The sequence below is a fragment of the Manacus vitellinus genome, unplaced genomic scaffold, assembly GCF_001715985.3.
Source record: "Manacus vitellinus isolate BGI_N305 unplaced genomic scaffold, ASM171598v3 scaffold_17_pilon, whole genome shotgun sequence".
In the NCBI taxonomy this organism is placed as follows: Eukaryota; Metazoa; Chordata; class Aves; order Passeriformes; family Pipridae; genus Manacus; species Manacus vitellinus.
Genome location: NW_021939256.1, coordinates 6,592,568 through 6,612,551, shown reverse-complemented (window position 1 = coordinate 6,612,551; position 19,984 = coordinate 6,592,568). Strand labels below are relative to the sequence as shown.

Here is a 19,984-nt window from a genome sequence, read left to right as displayed (position 1 = left end):
GTGCAATGAATTTCAGATATCTAAACTTGCCTACACAGGAAAAAACATCAAAACACAGGCATGATTACTGCCTAAGAGTTGTCCACATTTTTACCAAATGTTAACTATGAATATAAATTGTTAGTCACCGCATACAAATTTTCCTAACTGCCATTTAATGGCTAATTACCACTGAAGTAGCATGGTAAGAGATTTCCCAAAATAATTTGACTCTTTCAAAAGGTAGAGCAAAATGTGTCTAAGACAGAAAATACCACAGAACTGACATTACTTGAGCCTCCAAACTGCCAAAGTTAACGTGGTAAAGAAACAGTGCACGTTTTTTAATATCTCAAACAACTCTCTTCAACAATAATTCACATGTAATTTAAGAAAAAAAATCCAATCATGTCTGTAGTTCTTTAGCAGAAGCTATACTAGAGACTTCACTATAGTGAAAATGAACTGAAAATACAGCGAGTCTTTCACAAATCAGGTAGATTACTGCATATAACTTGGCACAAAAAGTTAATTCATAAGCTTCAAACTTGTAAAAGGAAGCATATTACCCATGTTTACTAGTATACAGAGATGTCTTAAATTTTAATTTCATCCACAGAAATTGAGAGGCATCGAAACAGGGTGGTTTATAGACTTCCTGTGATGACACACCCTTAGCAGGTATGTTTGCAGCCAGCCCTTCATCTTTCATCAGCTGACCAACACAGGCTCTTGATTTCATGTTTTAAAAACCACTCTGTAACTCATCACTGGTTGCCAAAGTCATCACATACCTAAAATAAACCTGAAACTCCGCTTTTCAGTTAACCTGCTGTCTTGCATAGTCAAATTTTCAGACAATGCAATTACAAACAACAAGAAGAAGATCAAAACTGCATTCAGCAGATTTTGGAAAAAATCCTAAAATTTACAGCTGTTTAAATTACACTTTGATGAATCCCAAAAATCCAATGGGATTGACCAAGCTCTTAAGTAGAAGACAACCTGCAGGCATATCTAAATTGTCTTTTGATTTGCTACAACATTAGAAAACAGGCATTAACTTGGAACTGGCAAAATCAGCATGAAAAATCTAACGGACTAATACAGGAGTTGGTGGTTGTGAGGAAAACAAAGTTTCCTGGTCTTCAGCTGATACTGCCAAAATGACAAATTTAAGTACTAACAACAGTATCTCAGATGTATTTTGGAGTCCACCAAAGTGTTTACTGGCAACAATGGGAAAGCTAATCCTGATTTTCAATCAGATACTTTATTCATTGTTCTAACTAAACATACTTGGACTTATGTTTGGGCTTAATACTGCTAAAAAGCAATACAGATTCTCTGCCAGTAAAATAAGGTACCAGAAAAACACTATGACCACTTCTCTCCCTGTAACACCCAGTGGCATACACAAGAAGCCAATGTGTAGGCTTGTGTAGGTAGCACTGACAAATATTAATTAGGTATTTTACTTAAGAGAGTCTCTTCACTGGGTAGCAAAATAAATCTTCTGTGAGGAAAACTGTGATTTTCCACAGAAGGTTTTATTGTCAGGTTCCAGTGACAATGCTTAATTAACATCCATTTATACCCCCACCGTTACTGACCTTTCACTGGATTTTGTTAACTACTGACACAAACACGACCTCTGTGTTCTTTTTTAACCTTTTAAAAGTAGCTTACAACAGAAGGAGCTGCAAAAACATCCTACAGTTTTCTTCAAAAGCTTTAAAGTCAAAAAAAGACTATGAAATTACAAGACAAATCTTCTTAAAATTTTTCTTTAATCTTCTTTTCAGGCAGGCCAAGATTACAACAGTTATAAAGTGTTCTGCTGTGCCTTTCCTCATAATTTCTTACTTGGTTATCTTGACCTTGTTTATCTGTCCACCTGCACACACCTTTGGCAGCAACCCTACAGCGATCCTACTCACCAAAAGAGACAGAACACTCTTCATTAGAAGAATTCATCACAAGAGGGAATTGCCCTTCCACCCTCCCACCTTCTGTATTGGACACAGAGGCTGGTTTTCTTGCTCCTGCCCCTGCCTTGACACAACTTGGCATGGCAGGAGTTAGCTAGTGGAATCACAGGAGGGAAGTCCTCAAATGGCAATACTGAAAATATCCATGAGGATGTAAGGAGAGCCATGCCTTACATGCACATCGTGTGCAACTGCTTATGGGATGTGCTTCTACGCACGGGAAAAAAAAAACACAGGCATAGGTGTATATACATACAAAGGTACATGCCAGTGTACAGGCACAGGTTCATGCTAAAATACATGTATGTATATGTATATTATATATATATATATATGTACAAACGCGCTGCAGCAAAACGTAGCCGTGTATCTGTGCACACTGAAGGACAGTGTTCAAGGCCGGGTGGGACAAGGCTCCGAGCCTTCAACTGAAGGTGTCCCTGCCTAGGGCAGGGGGGTTGGAACTGGATGATCTTCAAGGTCCCTTCCAACCGCCCCCGTTCTGAGGTTCTACGACACACACCCATTTCCCAGGGGCACACACGCAGTGCCCACGCCAGCCGTGTCCCCACACACCCCGACACGCCCGTGCACAGGTGCCGCCAACGGCCCTCTCTATGCGGCGCGGGCCGCCAGCGCCAGGCAGGCTCCGGCCCCTGCAGGTGCCCCGTGGGCTCTCACCGTCCACGATGCAGTCGGTGAGCTGGGCGGGGGCGCCTTCGGCTGTCGCCTTGCCAAAGAAGCGTTCATGCGGCGGTGTCTCGAGTCGCTCCCGACCCCGGCCCCGGCAGGCGGCGCCTGAACAGCCGTTCCCCGCGACCCGAGAACCTCCCGGCCGGCTCCACCCCGCGGAAGAAGGGCCGCGGGAAGCAGGAAGCGCTCTCCCGGCGGCGCATCCCTGAGCTCCCGCCCCCTCCGCTGGGTGCCCGTGGCCCTCGGGGCCGCACGGAAGCACGGCTGTTCCGCACACGGAGACGCTCTTCTCCCTCGGCGCCCCCCGTGTAAGGAGCTGCTGGGCTTGCACCGCCTGCTCGAAGTGTGGAATCATCCCAGTAAGGTCATTTGATCTGATCTGTTACAAACGCCATGAAAACAGTCACAAAAGTGACTGTCCCCCTATGCTCAGCACTAGGGAAGCCACACGTCAAGTTCTGCGTCCAGTTCTGGGCCCCTCAGTTTAGGAAGGACATTGAGGTGCTGGAGCAGGTCCAGAGAAGGGCAACAGAACTGATAAAGGATCTGGAGTGCATGTCCTATGAGGAACAGCTGAGGGAGCTGGGGGTTTTTTAAGTGGAGAAAAGGAAGCTCAGAGGAGACATTGTCACTCTCTTCAACCCCCTTAAAGGAGTTAACTGGAGCCTCTTCTCCCAGGCAACTAGTGACTGGACAGCAGGACATAGTCTTAAGCTACACTAGGGGAGGTTTAGGGTGGACATCAGGAAGAATTTCTTCACTGAAAGCGTGATTAGACATGGGAATGGACAGCCCAGCGAGATGGTCGAGTCACTGTCCTTGGAGGTGTTTAAGAAACAACTGGATGTGGGACTTGCTGCCATGGTCTAGTTGCCGGGGTGGTGGTGGGTCATAGGCTGGACTTGATAATCTCAGAGGTCTTTTCCAACCTAATTAATTCTGTGATTCTGTGATATCATATTTGTTTTATTTTTTTATATTAAGAACACTTTTTTTATTTTGTACAGGAGTTACTGTGGACCTAACATATCTTTAGGCTTCACCCACTGATCAAACTGGTCTGACGTAAGGAACCCCAGCTTTATAGCAGCTTCTTTTAACGTTGTCCCTTCTTTGTGCGCAGTTTTGGCAATCTTAGCTGCTTTATCATATCCTGTAACAAAACAAAAGCAACAAGTTAGCCATTCACAATTTCAATGATTCATTAGAAGTGAGAGAAAAGTGGGACACTTGGTCTTTGGAGAATTATTTGCAAGGCATTGCTATTACTATTTAACTCAATTTGCAGTAAATGCACACCAAATGTTTACACTAACTCCCTATTTAAAGCGAAGGTAAATTCTGTTATCCTGGTCTTAATTTACTTAGATCAAAGATTTATGGGACCTTCTCCTTTAAAAAAAAATAATCTCATAACATAATCTTTCACTTATCATTATTAGCGGTCAGTTCAGGAGAACAGGTTCGCAAATTCTCCCAATCCCCTTCTGATTCTAATGAGAGATATTTTTCTAATGCACTGGTATGGCCACTGCAAGAAGGATACAACATCTGCAACAGTAACAGCAATTGGTGATGTTGAAGTAAATTAATTTTTGACCTGAGCCATGACTTGGTCTCCTAAACATCGTGACAATATGGATACCATGTGAAAAATAATGCTGCCACAAAATATTTCAGTATAATGTTTTGAGAACTTTCTGAGCATTAAACCTACCTATATGTGGGTTCAGTGCTGTTACCAACATCAAAGATTCATTCATCAGTTTGTTGATCCTGTCCGTATTGGCTTGAATTCCTACTACACAGTTGTCAGTGAAAGAAACACACACATCTCCAAGAAGTCTTGCAGAGTTTAAAACATTTTTAATCTAACAAGACAAAGAAGGAAACACAATTACTTCATTCAGATATTACTAGTTGCACATTCTGGCACATTTGTTCATAATCAGTGTCCCCCTTTCAATATCAAATTATTTAACAGGCTATTTTCCTTCCAGTATCTGAAGGTGGTCTACAGGAAAGCCAGAGAGGGACTCTTCATCAGGAATTGTAGTGATAGGACAAGGAGTAATGGCTACAAACTGAAAGAGGGGAAATTTATGCTAGATGTTAGGAAGAAATTCTTTACTGTGAAGGTGGTGAGACACTGGAACAGGTTGCCCAGGGAGGTTGTGAATGCCCCAACCCTGGCAGTGTTCAAGGCCAGGCTGGATAATGCCTTGAGCGATCTGGTCTAGTCGGAGATGTCCCTGCCCATGGCAGCAGGGGTTGGGACTAGATGATCTCTAAGGTCCCTTCCAACCCCTTAACAGCAGTACAGTAAATAGTACGACCTCCTCCTTTTGCATTCCTATTTAAATGAATTTGTGAGAAGCAGAATTCCTGAGTAAAAACAAGCACAGTATGTGTAATCATTTTGTTATACCAATTCACAAATAACCAAGTAAAAAATACAAGAAGGCATTTGATTTGTTGTAATTTTCCCCCTCAGGTACCAATTACAAGAACATATCTAAAAATATTAAGGACAATAATGTCTGGCATTAGTTGTCTTCTTTGATGATCCATAACATGCCACCTCTTTTTTTTTTTTTTGGAGAGGTGACTGTTTCTATCAAATTTATCTTCTGACAGGTACACCTCTTGGCTGTTCAATGTAATTTTTTTTTCCTCTTCAAAACCAGGTGCTATATGCTTAGAATAAATATATTCAGATTGGCAGAGAAAAAATTACCCTAAGCAGACAGTAATGAAGAGATCAAAAAATGCTTTTATTGTAAAATATAAATTTTCTTTCAATCATTTCTAACAAGCATAATAAAAATGCAGCATCAGTCAGTACAGGCTGTGCAGAAAAATTACATGCTGCTTCTTTTGTGCCTCTTATTTTTAACAAGGCAACAAAACCTCAAAAACTTTCCTTTTATTTCTATTTAGTATCTTCTCTAAAAGTCACCTTAATTCTTTTAAAACTATCACCGCTACCTTAACCTCTATGTCATTCTTTCAACATCTTATATACAGTTCTCCACAATCTTCTGATTTGGTGCTTTTGTTTATATTCTTGTCCTCAATTTCTCCTCTGTTTAGTTTACCTTCTCAGTTTTAAGGCATTAAAAAAACCAAGAAAAAAGCCCCAAACAAACCCAAAGTAGATACTCCAAAGGAAAAAATAAGAATTACGACTTCTTGTCAAACCATACAAATTTCAGTTCAAGGTGATTTGTAACACTCCACTAGCTTGACTTTTATTTAAAATTAAATATACAAAAGCAGCAGCATGTATCTTGGTATATCCTGCTCACACTGTAGAAGGCAGACATTATTTTAAATACTGAAGTCTAAGGCTAATCATTTACAATTTTACATGCCTCACTTGCAAAAAGCATGTAACCCTTTGGCATTCAGCAGTAGCAGAAATGAGTAACAGATAGCTGCTAAAGAAAATAAAAATCCTTGTTTTTAGCTAAAATACCAAATTCGCTGTGGCTTTGTACAAAAATCTTGCCTCGTTTTGTGTCTCTGCTTACTTCCTTAGGCTGATGATACGCATACATCATTAAGGCAGAAGCTTATTTGCATAAGATAGTTTCACGTAAAAAAGATTCATAGCTCCCTGTCAAAATAACAAGGGCTTGCCATACAAAATAATAAAATTTGTTCTCACAATTTATTAGCTTCTCTGGTGCTTGTATTGACCAATTATTCACTGAGGGTTTTTCTGCCCACGAATTATCTGACTATAACAAACAATCACTGGAAAAGTCCTAGATGTTTAAAATTTCATGAACTTACCATCATGGGCTTAAAGACATTCAGTTCAAAGTGTCCATTACTTCCTCCTACAGTAACAGCAACATGGTTTCCCATAACTTGGGCTGCCACCATCGTTACAGCTTCACACTGGGTAGGGTTCACTTTTCCTGGTTATGAAAGGGAGAGAAAAAGGTTACCAAAGAAGGAAGGAGAAAAACCAACCAACCAACCATCACCAGTCAGAAACCAATGGTTTCCTCATCTACCAAATCACATTGAATAGAAAATGATTTTTAAGAGGTAACAAGTCTTACTAACTTCTGTGCACCACAGAAGAAAAACTATTTCCATAAATGATATTAGATTGACTGCAAATATTCCAGTATTTCAGCTAGGATTTTTAGAACAGCTCTGGCTGCTTTAGCAATCTACCAACACTTCAAGAGCTTGATCAACTGTGCATGAGCTAAGCAGCTGTTCATTACCATGGTTCTTAATAGTCAGGAGTATATAACCTTACTTACCAACATACAACCGTGCAAGCAGGTATTTTTATAAATGCAAATTCTGGTATAATAGATAAGAATTGACAGAAGGATTGAATCATGGACTTACTGACATTTGTGATCACAGAATCATAGGATATACTGAGCAGGAAGTGACCCATCAGGATCATCAGGAGGCTGTTTGGTAAACATTTGTTAAGAGACAGTGGTCCAAAACAAAAGAAACAGGTAATAATTCTCTCTGCTTTCTCTGTACCTGGCATGATGCTGCTTCCTGGTTCATTTTCAGGCAGGATGAGTTCTCCAAGTCCAGAGCGCGGTCCAGAACCCAGGAAACGAATATCATTAGCTATTTTCATCAGACTACAGGCCACCGTGTTCATGGCCCCACTGAGTTCAACTAGAGCATCATGGGCTGCAAGCGCCTCAAACTTATTTGGAGCAGTGACAAAAGGCAAACCTACATGGAGGAGGGGGAAGTATTAAACCAGTGAGGCACTTCCTTGCAGACATAAACCAGCTAATCAAACACATGATTAGCTTAATAAAAAATAAAAATTAATAACACTATAACATCACCTCTCTTCTCTACAGCTTACTTCACTTAGTTCTTAAACAAAGTCAATACGAAAGACACAATAAAAGTCATTAAAATACAGAAGAATATGACATTTTAGCATCTACCAACAACAAAGGCACAAATGTCAAGTTTTCATTCTGTTATATTGCTTTTCATCACAGTATTTTGTGAATGTCAAAAATCTTTCAGAATTTAGCCCAAACTTATGTATTTCTTCCAGTAAATCAAGTTAGATAATTCAGATTGTTAGTTGCTTTGATGGGTTCCCTCAGTTATAAAAATAGATGGTTTTGCAGCATTAAGGTAAATGCAGGCGTTAAGGTAAATAAGAAGTAATCACAATGGAATTACCTATTTAAAGGAAAAAGATGCACCTGAGTACCAGCACTGGAAGCAAACAATACACCACTCAGAACATGTGAAAGCTGATTCAGACTTAGGAGGATGCCTGCCAACAGCAAAAGCACAGCAGCAATGGAAGTAACAGCTCTGTTTATGTTAATTAAATGCCTGAAGATTTAAGCCTAGGTTCCGTAATGAAAAACATTTCTTCAGGACCTTGCCCTGGAAGGAAAGTCGAGCAGAATGCTATTAGTGGGAACAGATATCATAGGGACTGACTGTGGGCTGGACTTCTGCCCCATAGAACTACTGATCTGAGCTTTCATCACCCATTCAAAGAAGAGCAGCATAACCTCCCTAATTTCTTGTGTTTGGCAGCTCCTGACAAACAACACCAAATCCCACCCAATCTGCATGAGCTTCTGAATTGCACAGCTGCCTTCTCAGTTGCAGAGATCCAACCAAACTTTTCCTCTTGTCCTGGCCAATAAACATCCTCTACAAGAACATATGGATCTTCAAGAGTCTGCCCTACTCGTTTTAAACTCGTACAAGCTGCCATTAGGACACCTAAAGAGCACCAAGATGGAGAGCTTCATAACACCACCAAAACATGCCCCGTACTGCTCCTAGCAGCTGTTGTTTACAAGAAGTTACTTCTTCCCTCTCAGGGTACAAGAAAGTATTGACCCTCTCCAAGACAGTGAATAATAGGTCCATTAAAAACAAAATACTGTTGATAAGCAATTTTAGATTTTACAGCAAATGTAAATGACAGATGTGCATGTTTATTTTGGGGGCATTTTAAAACCTTATATTGTGACACAAGATCTGGTTTACAGATCAAAAAACTCAGTTATCATTGTAAATTAAGTTTTAAGATCTATCAAGACAGCATTGAAAGAATTAGAAAGCTAACCTTTACTCTTTCACATGAAAAAACCAGAGTGGCTTTGGGAGCTTTTTTCCCCTTCTTTTGTGCTGAGTCACTATAAATTAAGAAAGCCAGAGGAGCAAAGATCAAGACAGAAGCATTATAGTTGGGCTAATAATAGAAGTCTGAAACTGTATCCATATTCAATGAGCCTTGCTCAGAAAAACACCATAATTTCAGTCACTTTCAATCCACTGAGTATAATTACAAAAATACACTGCAAGAAAAATCTGAAGTAGAAGGCATATAACAAATAATATTAACAGAAAGTGTCATGTTAAAATAAAAATACAATTTGAGCTTATTAGAGGTAAGGAAACAGAAAGATTTAGTTTGAATTTGACTGTGTGTTACACATACCGCTTTACTGGTAACTCCAAAATATCATTCCTCACCTGTCAGTTCAGCCACTTTAGCAGCAACTTTCTCAGCAAAGCCAATTCTTGTGTTTAATCCTGTGCCAACTGCAGTCCCGCCAGCTGCCAGCTGATATACTCTTGGCATGGTTGATTCAATCCTAGCCACACCATATTTAATTTGTTGCACATAACCACTAAATTCCTTTGAAAGAAAGGAGGACAAGATAAAGGAACAAAGACAATAACCAAGAATAAACACCTAGAATCATTTAGATTTTTTACATGATTTGACCTATTTTTTAAAAAACATGCAAGCACTGAATTTTACCCAAATGCTACACCTTAGCATGTTGTCAGTAAAAGTATGGAAATATTAGATGACTGTTCCCACACAACAAACAATTATACATAAAACCAATCTGAATACATAAAATAAAATTATGCATAATGCCTTTTATCTCAGGCGTGTACTTAGTAGGATCTGAATCCACATTAAAACAGCTCCAAGACTGAACTAATGTTCTCCAAGTACAAATAAAGAAATGGATCTTGGGCTTTGTTCACTTGACTTTAGTTTAGTAAAACCCACCTGTGCATTCTTAGAGAAAAAACCACAAACTTTACCTGGATATCAATTCACTTTAGTTCATTACCAAATTATTGTAATATAAGCCATTCTTGACAATATGATAAGATTTGCCATCTTTTATGTTTATACACACATATACAGAGGATCATATATCTAAGCTTTTCATTCAAAACACCTAGTAGTTTTGTTTGTTGGCAAAACCTCATTTACATAAGTTTGCAGATTACAGACTGCAATTACCTCTTCCTTGCAACGCCAGCGTAACTGAAAAATCGCGTTGTGTTATTTGGTAACAAAACATCATTTAACAATCATTTATATCTTAATACTCTTAGAAGTAAAACACACATGCAAAAAGCTAAGAAAATTTATGACCCAGTTATTAGAGTACAGCATATTCAGCAAACTCCAGCATAGACTGAAAATACTCACACTGAGATTCAGCCTATAATTTCTCTTAAACTATCAACTTAATTCAGGCGTTCTCAAGTTGGCCTCAATATCCTCCAGTACATTTACAAGAACTGTCCAAAGAAATGCCTAATTTTATTTTTTTTTTTACCTGTCCAAGTGTAAGTGGAACAGCATCTTGCGTATGAGTGCGCCCTATTTTTATGATTTGGGAAAACTCTTTGGATTTCCCTTCAAGTGCATTCTGTAGCTTCTTCAGTCCAGGTAACAACACCTCATTAACCTCCTGGGCAGCAGCAATATGCATTGCTGTTGGGAAAGTGTCATTTGAACTCTGTGAAGAAAGTTCAAGAAATTTATTTACAAGCTTTTTTCACCACTATTGCTGTAAGACGTGCACATATGGCTTTCTTCTCTTTATTTTAAAAACAATTAGAAACTAAACTAAGAGTAAGCAACTTAGGACTGTTCCACAAGGCCAGAGTCTTATTGATAAATCAACTTTTTATAACTATACCTTAAGAAAGTTAAACTGAATATAAATTGTTCACAACAACACTGGGACAAAAAAAAAAGAAAAAGAATTACTACAGTAGTTATGAGAGACAGGTAAAACAGATGGATGATTTTAAAGGAATTGTAGGTGACTTTAAAACACCTATGTGTTGCTTTGATAATGTTAAATTCATAGTTCACTGGATACTGAGTAAGCAAAAAAGATTAGGAAGGGAAACAACCCAGTCAGTGGCTTAGTATTTTGTTCAGATCAGCTGAAGTTTGAGAAGGAAGTATAATAAAAATGTCTACCATGATCCAACATTTAGAAACTGGATCTATATTTAAGTTCTTTTAAGGCTGCAGGAATAGTCATTGTCATAAGGCCACCTCTGCCCATTCATTATGTGTGAATTTTTCTGTCATGAATGAGTTCAAAGTTTTTAATCTCAACAGCTCATACTGTCACTGACAAACATCTTAAAGTTCATTTAAACTGAAAAAAATGGAAAATTGTTGCCAAAGCTGTACCCAAAACTACTTTTTTTTTTTTAATTTAAACAGTGGATATAAGAGAACTCAAAATTCAAAAACCCAAAACCTCTGAAGTTCAAAGAAGTATAATACAAGCATAACAACCTGGCTTTTGTTAACATGGTCATTCGGATGTACTGGCTTTTTGCTCCCCAGGGTGCCCCCCATTATCTCAATGGCTCTGTTGCTGATGACTTCATTGACATTCATATTGGTTTGAGTTCCAGACCCAGTCTGCCACACTACCAATGGGAAGTGATCATTTAATTTTCCTTCAGCTACCTATAATGGAAAAAGAGAGAAAAGTTATTCTATGAGAAAATAAAGTAAAAGCATAAACCTTAATATTTTATAGCTATAATTAAAACCATGCTCTCTATTGTATTTTTAAATCTACATATAACAATTGTGAATTCACACAAGAATAATTAACAAGTTTTTGATGTAATACCAGATATTAAAAGGGAAAAAATCATTTGCTATCTTTTTGAAGATGCTGAATTGTGAAACACGAAGTTACATAGAACTTGATTTCATATTCTACAGTTATAGAAAGAAAAGATTTTTAAAAGGTATTTTAAATTATATCTTCTCTTTCCCAAACAATGCAGCTGATTTTACAAGTCAAACACATCACCCACTTTACCAAATTTTAAAGCCATTTGAATTCTAATCCTCCTGGATAGGACTAGAGGTAGTACATGCTGGTTCTCCCTTCCACAGTTATTTGCTCAAGTTAGAAAAATTTTTAAGGCAAGAGAAATATCTTAAGAAGTTTTTCAATCAGAGCACATAAGGTGCTTCACGGTGCAGATTCAGTGTGGTGTGTCTCCTTCGGTTTTGACCATTTCGACAAGGCTTATCTGTTCCCAAACTTCTCACCATGGGTGTGCTGCTTTCTTCTAGGAGATCAAGATCAACAGCTGCACAGTTTCATCATGTACACTGATCACAACTATCAGCTCGAATTAGAGGCACTGAGAAGTCAGTTCCTTTGGGAAATAGTCCCCCAGAAAACATGTTTTTGCCAAACATCGTCAGCCATCCACATGCAGTACATGAAATCTGTGTAACTGGACTGTGATATTTCACAAAAAAGAAATTTCATAGAGGAAGTTCCAGACCTCTTACACCTGTAGACATAACATTTTGCATAGACAAAGCCAGCAGGTGGCTGATAGTAGCAAACACCTTCTTCCTGTAAGGCACGCTCCTCTTTGATCAACAGTTTTTAGAGTCTATTGAATCTTATGCACATTTAGAGAGTTTTCTAAACATGTGTTTGTGATAGCATCAAAATCTGTGCTCAGAAGTATCACACCCGTACATATGAGCCTCAGAAAAGCAAAGGATCTGTTGTCACAACTCTGAGCCTAGATAACCATCTCTGGATTATCAGGATACATCAGTCCTCCTGGAAACATGTTTTTCAGAAAAGGATCTTACATATTCCCCATCTTATACAGGGGCAAAGTTCCCACCTCCAGGAGTAACTTGATTCCTTGATGTATCTCTTTAGGTTGTATTAGAAAATTATTTTGTAGGTAAGAGAAAGGATATCATTGCAAGGATGTTTTTAAAACACAACAAAAAAAAGCCCCAAACAACTTTCAGAACTTATGAATCTAAACTAAGTAGCCTTTAGCCACCAAAACTTCTAATCCACCTTTAACTAGGGGAACCCTAGAAACAACAGAAAGAGCCTGGATATATTCTGGAATCCCCCACAGCTATTGGCTCTTGGGACTTAGGCTGCTACAGCTGGTAGAAAGAGGATGAGGCTTCTGCAAATACTGAAATATTTTTAAGCAAGTTAGAACAAGAAAACTCTGTTAACAAATGCTTCTAGATAAACAGATCTGTTGATTTATACAAATCAACACACTTGGTATTACCACACCTCAAATAATGGTCATTTACAACTCTGCACTTGGGTGGCATTTATCCTAAGAAAGAGGAAGATGCCCATTTGTCTCATCATGTCCTCTTTAGCAATAAAACTGATACTTAAAAAGCACAGATTTACCAGTAAGCCTAAGTATGGAGAGGAAATAGACCAGTAACAGATAAACTACTCAAAATGCAGACGGTCTTCAGATTACCAAGATCCAATTGCTTTACAGATTAGAGACTTCCAAAACTAAAAAGCTTTGCTTGGCAAATCAGACTTCATTTAGTTAAATGAACTGAGACTCTATTCCCCTCCTAGGTTCTTTTATACTGTTCATCTGGTAAGAGTCAACACTATACAAGTAATAATTATTCTTAATAGAGGGGAAAAAAATCACATTGCTTTAAGTATCAAAATGCATTTGAATATTCCATAATTTCTTTAAATGCAAGAAGTAAAATACTAAAATTATTATATAAAGTAAATGATTTCTGGAAAACAAAATTCACTAATAAATGCTTTTCTCTAGCAATCGGAGAAATGCAATCCCTCAGGTTCCTTGAAAAGCTTAACAAAAATACAATGGCAGTTCTAGTATTTTAACAGTTTGTTCCTACCTCATTTGCTGCCTGTACAATAGCTTTAGCAATCTTTGGGTCGAGACCATAATCTTGATTTACTTCAGCAGCTGCTCTCTTCAAGATGCCAAAGGCCCTTATGACTTGAACCTGAGACACAAGGGTAAGTTTAAATACACAATTTTCTTCCCCCAAAGGACATGTTAGGAATTTATAGTGCATGTCTAGTTCTAAACCAAACTCCTTCTGATCATAAATCCAGCAGTAGTTCATTGAACAAACCAGAGAGCAATCAGGTCCTATGGCCTATGCTACCATTAACAGTAACATTCATCCAAGCAGGCCAGAGAGCAGTATACAGCTTTCTTTGCAAGTGCATGTATGCTCTGTGCATCAAAAATTACATGCATTAAAATTGAACTGGTTCTATTTCTAAAATAGCCTTTTGAGGGAAAACTGACATATGTTTCAGTACATGGAAAGTCAGTATATGACAAAGCAAGTGCACACTAATGCTCTATGCACAGCTACAAGTGAAAAAGCAACTTTATATCAATTCATGCTCTGCTTAACAACCTCAATAAAAAAACTATATAAAAGACACAGCAAACAAATTATTCCATTCAATTTTTCATCTCTGGGAAAATGAAAGACAGATTTCCACTCATCCTGGTTATTAAAAAATTAAGCAACACAATAAAAATTATTCAAAAGCAATATTCAATTTATTTCAGTGTAACAAAAAAAGGATTTCTACCACAGAATGATATATTGCTATGGAATTTGTACCTTTAATTAAAATTCAAAGTTGCTTACACTTCCAGCAGAAGTCTAAGAAAAAGGTATTCATTTTCACATCCAAAAAGCACTTAAGAAAGAAATTTACACAGCTTCAAATTACTTACTGGCATCCTTTCTGAAACACCTCCAATTTTGAAGTTCATTGTAGATCTTACAGTTTGGGCACCGTAGTATTTGTCACTTGGGACCTTAAGTTCACCAAAAGTATCATATTCTATCCTAAAAGCCTCTTGAGTGGACTGCAGAAAAACAAAACAAAAAAAATTCAAACACTGGTAAATGGCACATCCATTTTCAAAGCAAGCAGTCAAGAAAAAAAAGCCCAGAAGGGGGAAAAAACACAAAGCAAAGACATGCGGCTAGTCATAGGTAGTTTTATACCTTTGAAATTAAGATATTTTTCTAGTTTGAGCACCTGTCTCACTAGAAGTCACAACTACTACCACTGTGAAGCCCAGCTGTCCCACTGGTGACAGGCAGCACTGCAAGACTTAAGACCTCGGCTGTCCACTGTCATCCTGATGAGAGACTGTTTCTTCTTTTCTAAGAATTAGTACCTTAGCTTACAGTTTACAGAACTGGTGTTTTGTTAAAACCAAACTGAAGAACTAGCATAGTAAGAATTCAGGTAGCATCTGCCCAATCAACATACATGTAACATAATTCCTATTTGAAACCCACACCCTACATGACACTTAATACTGGAAGGGAGCAACTGACTAATCCAGGACCAATTAATTATCCCCTAATTACTGACCATTAATTATCCCCTTTGGCCTAATAAACCAGAAACACAGTTGCCCTAGCTGTGCAACACGAAGGAACTGCATCTAGGTATACTTTGTGCACTACTTAAATATGGCAGCATTTCTGTATCATGTATACACCTCGCATATGTTATTATCTAACACAGCCACAGGCAAAATAATTTTAGCTGACATACACCAAAAAAAGTAATTCTTTACTTTTTGTAGAACAACAACATTCATTTGGGATGATGTGATCACATTCACATGCAGCTCTACAAAGATTATGGAACTGGAGCAGGAAGCAAGACCACTTTACTCTTCCTCTCCCCACACCTTGGTCAGCCAAGTCCCAGTTTTCTGTGGGAAAGGTATTCATCCTTCCTAAGAGGAGGTTACCTTCTTCCAGATCTTCAGGAAAGGGAAGAAGTAATTTTCAATTCTTTATTGTGGATAGAGTAAAACAATCCCAGTCCCACAGGTAGCATATATACATACACAATGCCAGGTCCTGACCTAACCGCAACCCTTAGGGGTGAGCCCTTGGGAAAGCTCTATCAATAGAGTCAAGTCAGTGCTGCAGTGCAGTCAAAGGAGAAAACCAAACCCAAGGAACTATTGGGAAAAGCAAAAGATATAAAAAGAAACATGCCACCATGTTCATGCCTTGCCACCATGGTTCATCCATAGTCCAAGGAAACAGTTCAAAGAAAGGCAATGAAGTTGATAAAAGGTAGGGAACACCTTTCTTAAGACAAGTGGCTTTTTTGTTCAGAAAAGAGGTAACTTGGGCATTGAAGGAAAACTGAGGTCAATAAAAGCACCCGTATTAGCTGTTCACTGTCTCTTCCAATACAAGAAACAGGAGCCACAACATTAGGCTAGTAGGAGTCAAGTTCAAAGCAAGGGAGAGGGAGCAGCTCTTCACAGAAGTCACAGGTTGATGAAACTCCTTGCCAGCTGATGCTGCAGATGAAGGAAGTCTGCATGAGTTCAGGGAAGATGAGATAAGCACTCAGAAGAATAAACTGGGTTATTACACAAACCAGGGATGGTGACTTCACCACTTCCCTGGGCAGCCCATTCCAATGTTTGACAACCCTTTCAGTGAAGAAATTCTTGATGTCCAACCTGAACCTCCCCTAGTGCAGCTTGAGACCATGTCCTCTCATCCTGTTGCTGGCTGCCTGGGAGAAGCGGCCAACTCCCACCTTGCTACAATGTCCTTTTCAGGCAATTGCAGAGAGCAATAAGGTCTCCTCTGAGCCTCCTCTTCTCCAGGCTAAACAGCCCCAGGTCTCTCAGCTGCTCCTCATGAGACTTGTGCTCCAGACCCTTCTCCAGCTCCGTCATCCTTCTCTGGACTCACTCCAGCACCTCAATACCTTTATTGTAGCGAGGGGCCCAGAACTGGACACAGTACTCGAGGTGCAGCCTCACCAGTGCCATGTACATGAAGAGTTTGGGTCAGAATACAGGGAAAGCATCATACATGTTAGCACAGTTCCTACTCTTCCCCAGGAGCCCACTTCTGAAGTCAGACTGTTCCTCTCTTTTCTTGGTTCATTTTACTCAGTCCTTGTTAGGTGGGTCTCAGTCTTCTTGGGCAGGAGCACAGCTGTGTATTGGCCAGAATGCTCTCTCCAGCAGCCCTGACCTTCTGCAGCAGCTTGCCCAGGTTTGCATCACCACGGATGGCATGTTGCAGGAGGGGAGAGGGGAACGTCTCAGCCTTTTTGCTGACCTAAGCATCATTCCCAGCCAGATGGAGACACTCTGCCATCAGGTATTCCATCAGTCTCATACCAGAGACACTAGCCCTGCTCACTTTTGAGTACTCGCAGAGCAGATGGTGCACATGATCCAGAAGAAACTACAGCCCAGCCCCCAGCAAGGGTTAGCTCTCACACTGCCATCCGCTCCCCGTATCTTGTGTTTGGGCTGATGCTCTCCCAGACACTGACTTCACAAGAACAGAAAGATTAGTGTGACATAGTACATCATTCCTATGTTCTTTAATCTTCTTTATCCTATTTGAGACACTTAGCATTCATTTACATGCTAACAAGAAACAGAACATAGTAAACGCATCTTCAGTATCTTACTGCCAAAAAATGTTTAATAGGGATGCTTGTGGGTCTTACTGTACATGTGCACATATTAATATTCCAACAGTTGGGGAATCCCTGTTTTTGATATTTTGGCACCTTGTATAAGCAGACAATGTCAAGCTTTCACAGAGCTGGATAAGCAGAACCAATTCAGTTCCAAGCCCAGCTCTCGATATGATCAGTGGTTCAATCACCAAAAGCATCCACGCTCAAACGATATAAAAAAGATAAACTACTTGTGACCTTTCAGACAAAAAAGCTAGCAGTTGCACAACTGATTCCTCAAACTTACATAATCCCAATGTCAACAATGGTGAAACAAAGATAAATAGGATCAGTGCATACTTGTACAAGTACTTTCTAACAACAAAATCATTATTAAAAAAAAATTACTTCCCTAGCAAATTCCACATTACACATTCACAAACTCCAATGAAGTTAACAGGTTAAGGTGCTTTAAGATGAATGTAATTTGCTGATTCACAGAATAAGAAGTGACATTAGCTAAAAAAGCAAAGTGCTATTTTTCATACATACTGAAGTAACTAAACTGTAGCACCCTGAAGAAGCCTTGTCTGAATCTGAATGTAACAAACATGCTTCCCTCACTCCTCAGCCGGAATTCACCCTCTTGAGTGGCTTTATGAGTGGAAGGTCCCAGTTCCTGTATGTAAAGCGGTTTCTGCAGCCACTCTCTGGTCTACAGCTGCTATAAAATGGTGCATAATCAACACACTCTTGTCAACCCTCTACTCCCCCACCCCCTGAGCCACAGAAGCCAAAAGCAGACCTAATCAATTCCACCATGAGCCAAGGCAAACTCCTGTGCTCTCACCTAGTTTCTATCAGAGCTACAAGCCTCTGCTCAGAACTACTATTCCTCACCTTTACAAATTTATTTTTTTTAAATTCCTTAAAAAGGCCTGACAAGGCATGCTCTGCCCTCCAAAATCCCTAGAACCCGCAGTCCAAAGCTAACAGAGCTAGACAAACAGAACTGTACTTTTGCCTTGTTGGAGGGAACTAATCAGCTAGAACTGATTGCACCGTAACACGCTGGAGATACTCAAATGGTACAACTGCTGCAATATTGCTTCCCGTGGAAAATTATATTCTGATTTACAGATGCACCAACTTTTGGTATTTCAATTCAAAGAATCATCGTTTTTAGCCTGTCAAAAGCATTTTCTGAGGCCATCAGAAAATGCAATCTGTGCTCAACTGCTATGCTTTAGCAGATGAAGGATGTTTCCATTTTTAAACATCATTTGTCCTTTATATATCGGGTCGCGTGCGCTTGGCACATCCTAGGTGTTATTACCGAGATTTGAAGTTCCTTATTCGAATAGCAGTTTTGTTTCCATGTTGAACTGTGTGCAGTAATCAAATCCCACTCATGTCTGAGCCCAACACTCTGTACTTGAACAATTACTGCGGATGCCTGCTAGAGGCCACGGGTTGCTCTCTCAGCTAAAAGCTCCCTAGTTTTCAGACGGCCCCAAAGATATTCCAGATATCCGCACTCCTGTGAGGACGCAGCTTCTCCTTATTTGTACCTCAACAGCTCTAAGAAAGGCTCTCAAATTCCTGTGGGAGCAGCTGCCGCATGGTAGAGCTCCGTTAGACCAGGTCCTGCACCAGCACCTTTCCTACCTGACTCCCCTCGCCGACCACAGCAAGGCGGCTCAGGGCCGTGCTCACGGCGTCAATGTCATCCCCCGGACAGCTGCACATCCCGGCCCGAAAACCGGGAGGCAGCTTGCCGCCTCGGGCCGCCAGAATCTCGGCGGCCCGTCAGCGGGGGCGAGCCTAGGCGCCGGCGGCTGCCGCAGGAAGGATGCCGGGAAACGGCCGCGGCCAAGCCGGCAAAGAGCACGGCGGGCACACGCTCCTTCCGGCTTGCCGGCCGCGCCTCCGAGGAAGCAACAACAACCCGATTAAAAGCCGCCCGGATCAAAGCCCCCGCACACCGCCTGCCCCGCAGCCCGCCGCTCCCTCTGGGCCAGCGCCCGCCGCTGCCCCGTTCCCCGGGCGGGGGGCGGAGCGGAGGGGCCGGGCGGCCGGCGGTTGGCCCTACTAGAGGTCACCGCGCCCCTGCGCGCGCGCATTCCCCCCCATACCCGGCTCACCATGGCGGGCGGGGCGGCGGGGATCCCAGCGGGCCGCCGGGAAATTCCAGCCGAGGGGCACGGCGGGAGAGCAGGAGCCGGGCGAGCGGCGAGGCGGCGGCATGGCGCGGAGTGAATTCGGGTGCCATGTGGAGGGGGCCGGAGCACGGCGGGGGTGGGAGACGAGGAGCACCGCCCCCGGACGGAGCGTCACGCCGGCCAGAGCCCATTCCCCGCCGAGGCCCCCGCCCGCGCCAAATCGCGGTCCCCAGGGCAACACTACTGGTATTTTTTTTTTTTTTTTTTTTTTTTTTTTTTTTTTTTTTTCTTTTTTTTTTTTTTTTTTTTTTTTTTTTTTTTTTTTTTTCTTTTCTTTTTTTTTTTTTTGGTTTTTTTTTTTTTTTTTTTTTTTTTTTGTTATTTTTTTTTTTTTGTGGAGTTTTGTTTTCGTGTTTTCAGCGCTGCAAGGTCATACGGCGGCCGGCCGCGGGGAACGGGGCCGGGAACGGGACACGGGATGCCCGAAGCGGGGGGCCGGGGCCTGGCGCGGCCCCGGCGAAGGGCAGCGGGGGAGGCG

The 19,984-nt window shown here is 40.7% G+C and overlaps 1 protein-coding gene across 1 annotated transcript; it reads right to left on the bottom strand.

Moving 5' to 3' along the window:
• Positions 1 to 3,608: 3,608 nt before the first annotated feature.
• Positions 3,609 to 19,036, bottom strand: FH (fumarate hydratase). Its single transcript, XM_018070067.2, has 10 exons — positions 18,953 to 19,036; positions 14,547 to 14,681; positions 13,681 to 13,791; positions 11,278 to 11,454; positions 10,295 to 10,477; positions 9,180 to 9,345; positions 7,185 to 7,388; positions 6,462 to 6,589; positions 4,381 to 4,534; positions 3,609 to 3,816 (listed from the first exon to the last, which is right to left on the bottom strand). Exons 1-10 carry the CDS (start codon positions 19,031 to 19,033, stop codon positions 3,674 to 3,676), a joined length of 1,482 nt encoding a protein of 493 aa, XP_017925556.1. The 5' UTR covers positions 19,034 to 19,036; the 3' UTR covers positions 3,609 to 3,673.
• Positions 19,037 to 19,984: the final 948 nt, after the last annotated feature.